Genomic DNA, 10,476 nt, shown 5'->3' on the forward strand with positions numbered 1-10,476 from the left:
TCAAAAGATGAAAGGAACTTCATTTTCATCTCCATCGAGCATCTTAAGATAGTTATTGCATCTGCCAACTCTTTCAACTGCTTCTCATCCCTCTCACCCAGATCAACCATGAACATAACAACAATTTCTCGAAGACTACTCACTTGCATCTGAGATAGCAAGTTCACAATTTCTTGTCTTCTCTTCATGTTTTCTATCACATGAGAAATATTGGTTTCCAGCATCTCTTGACATGATCGATCCTCTTGAATTTGTTCCTGAATCCTTTTTCTCAAAGACTGTTTGATACTTGAGTCAGAAGAGGATGTTTGGAGGTCTGCCACTTTTTATAAGATAAGATATAAGTCGTTCGAGATTGTGATATAAAGATAAACTTTATATTAAAAAAAACGCTGTCAAATTATTGATATGAATTATTGATATCAATTATTGAACTGAATTATTTGATATGAATTATTGAACTGAATTATAGAACGAACTGTGCGAAATTACATGTCATTACTTTTATAGCGTGCGAAATATTGAACTCAAACATGTTAAGACTTTATAGTGTGCGAAATGTTGAACTCAAACATGCGAAATTACATCTTAAGACTTTATTGTGTGCGAAATGTAGAAATCAAACATGCGAAATTATCCTTTTGATCCAATGTTTAATACATGCAGTTTATCTATATATATATATAGGGAGAAGATCATGCGAGAACCACCACTTATTGCGAGAACCGCGAGAACCAATGTGAACACAACCAAAAATGCCTAAAAATAGCTAAAAATCACACAATTTTTTTAATATTTTTTGTATAAAAATCGCTACTTTTCGAAGAAAAAAAAAATTAAAAAAAATTTTTTTTTTTGTCCACTAAAAGTAGCGATTTGAGCATAAAAAATATTAAAAAAAATTAGTTTTTTTTTTTATTTTTTTAGATTTTTTTTAGGTTTTTTGGGGGTTTAGTTTTTACGATTTTAGCTTGGGGGGTGGGGGGTGGGGGGAGGGGTTTTTTTTTGGGGGGGGGTAGGTTTTTTGGGGGTTTTAGTTTTTAGCATTTAGCTTGTGTAACACCCCAAAAATGTTTATTTCACTTAGGATAAAATGTAGAAGTAAATGGGATAGTGTTTAAAATTAATAAGTAAATGAAATCAAGGGGCCAAAGTTGTAAATGCCAAAAAGCTAGTGTAACATCCCAAAATTTAGTTTAACACAAAATAAGTTAAATCATGGAAGTCTTAAATTAAACATTTTACAAGTCTCAAGGGGGTAATATTTTAACTTAGCAAGGATTAATTAGGTTAAAACCAAAAACAAAACCCCCTGTACGTATGCTAGGATCGATCAAGGGCAGGGAAAAACAAGGGTTACCCTTTTTCTTGCAAAAATTCACCAATTGACAAGGAGAAACCAAAGATTAATTGCTGCATGTTCTAAAGTTTCAATCATCTAAGCATATCTAGTGAAGTGGTAAGTCGAATTTCTGAATTTGGTGAATTTTAGAGAGAGGGTTTCAACCCAACCATGAATTCGTGGTATGATTTGTGTTAATTAGATGTTAGGGTTACTCCCTAGAATCGAAATCATGTTTGATTTTAGTTTTATTGGAAGAAAATTTTATGAAACCCACCTTGTGAAAATTGTATTATGAATAAGAAGATTTTAGGGATTTTGATTATATGTAATCTTGATATGTGATTCTGCTTGTAATACTTGAACAAGATGAATTGGTGTAGACTAAAGAAATTGTAAGAACTAGGTTAATTATTGATGGCATGTATGATGAACTAGTGAAGTCATGCTTTATTGTTGTACATGATGTTTTATAAATGTAATGCACACTAGGTGTTCGATGAAATGCTTGAAAGAATAATGATGTGTAGTTTGGAACATGATAGAATGAATTGTGAGGACTAAACGAAAGAATAAATGTGTTGATATAGGCGTGAAGGAAGAAGGTTCAAATTCCAAGAAAACGGAAGGATCACAAGACCGAGGTATGTTTCGTTGCATACAAAAACTTGTTTATAATTTTGTTATAACATGACAATTAATTATTGTCAAAATGTTGTGATGATTAGTAAGTAACTAGCAAATCCTTTGCGGATTTGGTTGTTATGAGAGTTATAATAAGTTATGCAAGTCGACCGGTTCTAGTGAACAAGTCGATCAAGAATAAGCTTCCATCCGTTTTGAACGGGTGGTTTGAATGCTATGATAAATGTTATAAGCTTAATCCGTTATACGGATAGAAAGAAGAATTTATGTGGAAAGCAAATAACCCGATTAAATGGGTTGAATATGTATGCTCAACTCTCATTGAGAGTGTTTATGCCAAACCTAGATACTTGGGTAGTCGAATGCGTAAGAAAGATAAAAGCTCATATACGGATGGAACTAAAACGAAGGAGTTATAATTTAACAAGTATGACGACTAATTTTAAAAACCTTGTTGTTGAATGTAGGTAAATCCTCACTTTAGGCGATCTGGAGATTGGAGCGAGCACATGTCCATGTCTTGTTATACTGAACGCTTCCGCTAGTCCATTCGCATCTTTTGGGTCAATGACTTGTTATTTTGTCTAACTTTGTTAGTAGTCGTACATGTGTAAAACTTGTTGTCTTTGTTTTTAGTAGTTTTTATATCAAACGGTTCGTAGAATGTTACTTAGTAAATCAAGTTTAAAACAGGAGGCATGTTCGTTTTTCGAACGGGTCATGCCCAATTTTTGTAAAAATTTTTGTTATGTACAAAGTTGGTCTTTTTGATGTTTATTAAATTACGTTAGTAGGTAATTTTATAAAGTCAGAAAAGCGGACCTTTCAAGTTGGTATCAGAGCCGAGGTTTGAGGGATTCAGGCAAGAGTCTTAGCGCTCGAACTCAAACCGACGGCTCGTGCTAATGTGCTCGCTCCAAGATCGCCAATGAGGTAATACGCCAAGTTCTCAGTAAGAATAATAGTATGTGTAATATGTTTCGAATGCAAAATAAAAGCTAAGTTTATAGATGAATAGATAGGGAGGCCATACGGAGATTTCGAGAACTGTATGGCTGGAAATATGCACAGGAAATAGACAAGGTAACAAAAAAAATGACACAGCAGCGTTTCAGCATTTCGACAAGCCGTCGCTGACGCTGTTATTGTGCATCGCCGACGCCCCCAAATGGCCGACGGCCTAACTTGCTGCTTACGGGCTTTTCTAGCCGACGGACATTTACAGAAACCGTCGCCGACGGACCTTCCGGCCGTCGCCGACGCCACGCACAAAACTCAGTTATTGTTTTGTTTTGTTTTTCGTATTTTGAGTCTCCGAATTGTCCAAAGACCTATTAAACGTTCATGTAAGGGCCATATAAGGCCTAATAAGATATGTGAGACCACACTTAGTGGTTACAATGGAAGGAATTTGTAAAAGATGAAAGTAAGGTGTCAAAAGACACGAACGAATGATAAAGTCTAGAATATAAGAATGTGAATAAAGTAAAGTCGGACTAATGAATTATGATGTACTGAAAGCTTGTGTTAATGATGAATGTAAATGCTATTTTATAGATGGCTGATGCAAGAAACGCTAATGAAGATGATGACACGGCTCGTCAAGAAGTATTTAACAATAGGGTCACGGAGGTGGCGGAAGAGGTTATGCAAGCTAATCTTCCACGATTAGCTCAAGAAGTAGAAAGTCGGGTGTTGGGAGTTGTGGATGCCATGATGACATGTAAAATCGAAGAGTTGAAAGAATTAATTGAAGGATCTAAAGGCAAGAGCAAGGAACGACGATGCACGTATAAAGATTTCATGGCATGCAAGCCTACAACCTATGATGGTAAAATCGATCCAATAGCGTGCCAAAGATGGATCTCAAGTATGGAGGCGGTGTTTAAACGAAGTCGGTGTGATAAGGAGGATCAAGTGATGTTCGCTACTTGGCAACTCACCTTTCAAGCGAAAGATTGGTGGGATGCTCATAGTAAGGAGATAGGTGAGGACGAGCTTCAGACAATGACTTGGCAAGAGTTTAAAGAACCCTTTATGAAGTACCACTGTCCTCAGTCGGCTATTGATAAGATTCAAGAAGATTTCTTACGCCCCCGACAGAAAAACGAGACGATAAATGAGATATCGAATATTTTCTTGGATAAGATGAAGTTTTGTGCGGAATTTGTGCAAACTGAAAGAATGAAAATCAATCGCTTTTACGGCATACTGAAGGCAGAATTCAGGGAATTCATCACTCCCTCGAAATGTGAGACCCTTGATGAGCTTATTAACTTGGCACGGGATAGAGAAATTGAGATTAAAAGGCAAGAAGAGCGAGGTGAAAAGAGACCAAGTGAAAAGGGTGCAAGTTCGAGTCCATCAAAAAGGGGAAAGTTTCAAGATCAAGGGAGGAATGATAAGTCGAAAGGTGGAATAACTCCTTGCAAGACGTGCGGAAAACTCCATACTGGAGAGTGTTTATTAGGCAAGAAAGGGTGTTACAAATGTGGTAAGGAGGGACATTCATCTTATCAATGTCCAAATAGCCCGAAGACGTGCTTCAACTGTTTTGAAAAAGGGCACATCAAGTCGGAATGTCCAAAACTTCAGCAAGAATCAAAAAGAGAAGATAAAAAGCAAGAGGGTCCTAGGACTAAAGGAAGGATGTTCCAAATCACATCCGAGGAGGCTAAGGTTCACCCAAATGTTGTTTCAGGTATCTTTCTATTAAATTCTATGCCAGTTCATGTTTTGTTTGATACCGGAGCCACTATGTCTTTTATTTCAAACGAAATCGCACAACATCCTTCATTTAAGATTGAACGAATGCCGATGCCCTTAGAAGTAGAAATAGCTGATAGTAAGACGTATATGTTAAACGAGATTTGTAGAAATTGCAAGTTTACAATAGAGGATGAAGAATTCAATATCGACCTCATACCTATGGTTTTGGGGGAATTCAAAATGATTAGGCCTGTAAACGAACGAAACGTTCATGAACTGTTCATGAACTTGTTCGGCGGGAAGTTCGTTTATGTTCGTTTATTTAACAAACGAACGAACACGAACAAAAAAAACTTGTTCGTTTAATTAAATGAACGAACATGAACACACCTTGTGTTCGTTCATTTATGTTCGTGAACATTCTTTTTTGTTCATTCATTTATGTTCGTGAACGTTCGTTTATCTACGTTCGTTTATGTTCGTTTAAATTTTAATAAATACATAAATAGTTATATTTATATAAATAATAGGTTTTCTAACTAGTTATATAAATATAACTAATTAGTATATCTATGAATCCTTATTTAGGTGTGTCTTCGGATGAAATGTAATATATTAGAATTGTTTCTTCAATCATGTTAATTTATATCTATTCAAAATATGTTTAGTTAATTTTTTTATGTTCGTTTGTGTTCGTTTATGTTCGTGAACTGTTAGTTTAGGCTTTAAACGAACAAACATAAACGAACACGAACATGCCCAATTTCTTAATGAACGAACACGAACAAAAAAATGTGTTCGATTATATGTTCGTGTTCGTGTTCGTGTTCGGTTAAAGTTAAATGAACGAACACGAACATGCCTGTGTTCGTGTTCGTTCGGTTCGTTTACAGGCCTAAAAATGATAGTGGGCATGGATTGGATGGCCCGACATCAAGCGGGGATCAACTGTGAAACCAAAACAATACATATCCAATCCCCAAGTGGAAAACGATTAACCGTATAAGGCGAGAGAAGGATGGAAGCGAAACTTTGTACCCTCGTTCAAGCCGCGAAGTATACACTTAACGGGGGAAGGGCATACCTAGCTTACGTGGTAGATACCCAACAAGGTTTTTCTAAGCTTGACGACGTGGAGATAGTAAATGAATTTCCGGATGTATTTCCGAAGGAATTGCCGGGACTTCCTCCCGCACGAGAAATAGAATTTCGTATCGAATTGAATCCGGGTGCGAAGCCGGTTGCAAAGGCCCCCTATAGGTTGGCTCCCACCGAAATGCGCGAATTAATGACACAATTACAAGATCTTCTGGATAAGGGCTTCATACGCCCGAGTGTGTCGCCTTGGGGAGCACCTGTCTTATTTGTAAAGAAGAAAGACGGGTCGATGCGCATGTGTATCGACTATAGAGAACTAAATAAGCTGACCATAAGGAACCGCTAACCTTTACCTAGAATTGACGACCTTTTTGATCAATTACAAGGGGCGAGTTGGTTCTCCAAGATAGACCTTCGTTCAGGGTATCATCAAGTTAGAGTACGAGGAGAAGATATTCCAAAGACCGCGTTCAGAACCCGATATGGGCATTATGAATTTCTAGTCATGTCTTTCGGATTAACGAATGCGCCGGCTGTGTTTATGGATCTTATGAACCGGGTGTGCCGACCCATGTTAGACAAATCGGTAATCGTATTCATAAATGATATCTTAGTCTATTCGCGAAGCAAAGCTGAGCATGCAAAGCACTTGCGTAAAGTACTTGAAGTTCTCCGCAAGGAGAAACTTTACGCGAAATTCTCAAAATGCGCCTTTTGGCTCAGAGAAGTGCAGTTTCTGGGGCATGTAATCAACTCGGAGGGTGTGTTAGTAGATCCGTCAAAGATCGATGCTGTAATGAAGTGGGTTTCTCCGAAGAACCCGACCGAAATAAGAAGTTTTCTGGGCCTTGCGGGATACTATAGACGGTTCATACAGGATTTTTCAAAGATAGCCTTACCCTTAACAAAACTGACAAGAAAGAAAGAGAAGTTTGTGTGGGGTAAAGAACAGGAGGAGGCCTTTCAAATATTAAAAGAGAAACTATCACGTCCCCCGGTCTTGACATTGTCGGATGGGACTGAAGACCTGGTGGTCTATTCAGACGCTTCACACCAGGGATTAGGCTGCGTACTGATGCAAAGGGGAAGGGTTATCGCTTATGCTTCACGACAATTGAAGCCGCATGAAGTAAACTACCCGACTCACGATCTAGAATTGGCGGCGGTAGTGTTCGCCTTAAAGATTTGGAGGCATTATCTATATGGCACGAGATGCACAATTTACTCAGATCATAAAAGCCTCAAGTATTTCTTCGAGCAGAAAGACTTAAATATGAGGCAACGGAGATGGCTGGAACTTATTAAGATTATGATTGTGATATCCTTTATCACCCGGGAGAAGCAAACGTGGTAGCCGATGCATTAAGCCGAAGAGAGTATCCGTCTCCTCTTCGTGTAAAATCCATGAAGATGATAGTTACGCCGCGATTACTTGAAACGATACATGAATCTCAAATAAAGTCGCTTGGAGCGGAAGACTTAAAGAAAGAAAGATTAAAAGGTGTAATCGATAAATTAGAAGAAAACTCGACCGGACTCAAGACGCGATTCGGCCGAATTTGGATACCCCGATTCTGTGAAATCAAGGCCGCTCTACTTGACGAGGCACATAAGTCGCGATATTCGGTCCACCCCGGGGCTACAAAGATGTATCGGGACTTGAAGGCCAATTATTGGTTGCCGGGCATGAAACGCGATATAGTCAAATATGTCGCGAAATGCTTAACATGTTCCCAAGTGAAAGCCGAACATCAAAAGCCGTACGGGGAATTACAACCCTTGGAAATACCGGTATGGAAGTGGGAGGAATTAACGATGGATTTGATAACCAAGCTTCCTAGAACGAAAAAGGGCCATGATACAATATGGGTAATTGTGGACCGACTTACAAAAAGCGCTCATTTTCTACCCATTAAAGAAACCTACTCTTCCGAGAAAATGGCGGAAATTTACATGAACGAGATTATATCTCGACACGGCATGCCCGTGTCAATCGTCTCGGATCGGGACACTAGATTTACTTCTCGTTACTGGCAAAAGTTTCACAAGAGTGTGGGTACGAAATTACACATAAGTACCGCCTACCACCCTCAAACTGACGGCCAGTCAGAAAGAACCATTCAAACGCTTGTTGATATGTTGAGGGCGTGTGCCTTAGATTTTGGGGGAAGTTGGGATGACCATTTACCACTAGTGGAATTTCCTATAATAATAGTTACCATAGTGGTATCCAAATGGCTCCGTATGAATTATTGTACGGGAGAAAATGTAGAACTCCCGTATGCTGGGGAGAAGTAGGGCAAAGAGAGCTTGCACCAAGTGATTTAATAGCAGTAACGAATGAAAAGATTAAGTTGGTTAGAGCTCGACTAAAGGCAGCCCAGGATCGACAAAAAGCTTATTCAGACAAAAGAAGGCGTCCCATTGAATTTCAAGTCGGAGACTTGGTTATGCTGAAAGTGTCCCCATGGAAGGGTATAATCCGTTTTCGCAAACAGGGTAAGTTGGGTCCTCGTTATATCGGACCGTTTAAAATCTTGGCTCGGATTGGAAAAGTTGCATATCGATTAGAATTACCGCCTACTCTGGACGGGATTCACAATACCTTCCATGTATCACAGTTGAGAAAGTGTCTTGCGGATGAAACAACATTAGTACCCCTTGATGATATAGAGTTAGACGAGGCATTGAACTATGTTGAAAGACCCATAGCTATTAAAGACGTTAAGGTGAAGAATCTCCGCAACAAAGCTGTTAAACAAGTGTTGGTGCAATGGCAGCACAGAAAGGGTTCAGAACTTACATGGGAAGCAGAAAACGAAATGAGGAAGCACTATCCGTTTCTCTTTGGTATGACATTAATTGATTAGTTATGTGTTTAGGTTTCGGGGACGAAACCTCTTTTAAGGTGGGTAGACTTGTAACACCCCAAAAATGTTTATTTCACTTAGGATAAAATGTAGAAGTAAATGGGATAGTGTTTAAAATTAATAAGTAAATGAAATCAAGGGGCCAAAGTTGTAAATGCCAAAAAGCTAGTGTAACATCCCAAAATTTAGTTTAGCACAAAATAAGTTAAATCATGGAAGTCTTAAATTAAACATTTTACAAGTATCAAGGGGGTAATATGAAACATTTTAACTTAGTAAGGATTAATTAGGTTAAAACCAAAAACAAAACCCCCTGTACGTATGCTAGGATCGATCAAGGGCAGGGAAAAACAAGGGTTACCCTTTTTCTTGCAAAAATTCACCAATTGACAAGGAGAAATCAAAGATTAATTGTTGCACGCTCTAAAGTTTCAATCATCTAAGCATATCTAGTGAAGTGGTAAGTCGAATTCCTGAATTTGGTGAATTTTAGAGAGAGGGTTTCAACCCAACCATGAATTCGTGGTATGATTTGTGTTAATTAGATGTTAGGGTTACTCCCTAGAATCGAAATCATGTTTGATTTTAGTTTTATTGGAAGAAAATTTTATGAAACCCACCTTGTGAAAATTGTATTATGAATAAGAAGATTTTAGGGATTTTGATTATATGTAATCTTGATATGTGATTCTGCTTGTAATACTTGAATGCAAGATGAATTGGTGTAGACTAAAGAAATTGTAAGAACTAGGTTAATTATTGATGGCATGTATGATGAACTAGTGAAGTCATGCTTTATTGTTGTACATGATGTTTTATAAATGTAACGCACACTAGGTGTTCGATGAAATGCTTGAAAGAACAATGATGTGTAGTTTGGAACATGATAGAATGAATTGTGAGGACTAAACGAAAGAATAAATGTGTTGATATAGGCGTGAAGGAAGAAGGTTCAAATTCCAAGAAAACGGAAGGATCACAAGACCGAGGTATGTTTCGTTGCATACAAAAACTTGTTTATAATTTTGTTATAACATGATAATTAATTATTGTCAAAATGTTGTGATGATTAGTAAGTAACTAGCAAATCCCTTGCGGATTTCGTTGTTATGAGAGTTATAATAAGTTATGCAAGTCGACCGGTTCTAGTGAACATGTCGATCAAGAATAAGCTTCCATCCGTTTTGAACGGGTGGTTTGAATGCTTTGATAAATGTTATAAGCTTAATCCGTTATACGGATAGAAAGAAGAATTTATGTGGAAAGCAAATAACCCGATTAAACGGGTTGAATATGTATGCTCAACTCTCATTGAGAGTGTTTATGCCAAACCCAGATACTTGGGTAGTCGAATGCGTAAGAAAGATAAAAGCTCATATACGGATGGAACTAAAACGAAGGAGTTATAATTTAACAAGTATGATGACTAATTTTAAAAACTTGTTGTTGAATGTAGGTAAATCCTCACTTTAGGCGATCTGGAGATTGGAGCGAGCACATGTCCATGTCTTGTTATACCGAACGCTTCCGCTAGTCCATTCGCATCTTTTGGGTCCATGACTTGTTATTTTGTCTAACTTTGTTAGTTGTCGTACATGTGTAAAACTTGTTGTCTTTGTTTTTAGTAGTTTTTATATCAAACGGTTCGTAGAATGTTACTTAGTGAATCAAGTTTAAAACAGGAGGCATGTTCGTTTTTTGAACGGGTCATGCCCAATTTTTGTAAAAATTTTTGTTATGTACAAAGTTGGTCTTTTTGATGTCTATTAAATTACGTTAGTAGGTAATTTTATATAGTCGGAAAAGCGGACA

At 37.7% G+C, this 10,476-nt stretch overlaps 1 protein-coding gene across 1 annotated transcript; it reads left to right on the plus strand.

The window, feature by feature from the left end:
- Window positions 1-3,544: 3,544 nt before the first annotated feature.
- LOC110885986 lies at window positions 3,545-5,307 on the plus strand. Its single transcript, XM_022133733.1, has 2 exons — window positions 3,545-4,688; window positions 5,285-5,307. Exons 1-2 carry the CDS (start codon window positions 3,545-3,547, stop codon window positions 5,305-5,307), a joined length of 1,167 nt encoding a protein of 388 aa, XP_021989425.1.
- Window positions 5,308-10,476: the final 5,169 nt, after the last annotated feature.

This window comes from Helianthus annuus, chromosome 2, assembly GCF_002127325.2.
Source record: "Helianthus annuus cultivar XRQ/B chromosome 2, HanXRQr2.0-SUNRISE, whole genome shotgun sequence".
Classification (NCBI taxonomy): Eukaryota; Viridiplantae; Streptophyta; class Magnoliopsida; order Asterales; family Asteraceae; genus Helianthus; species Helianthus annuus.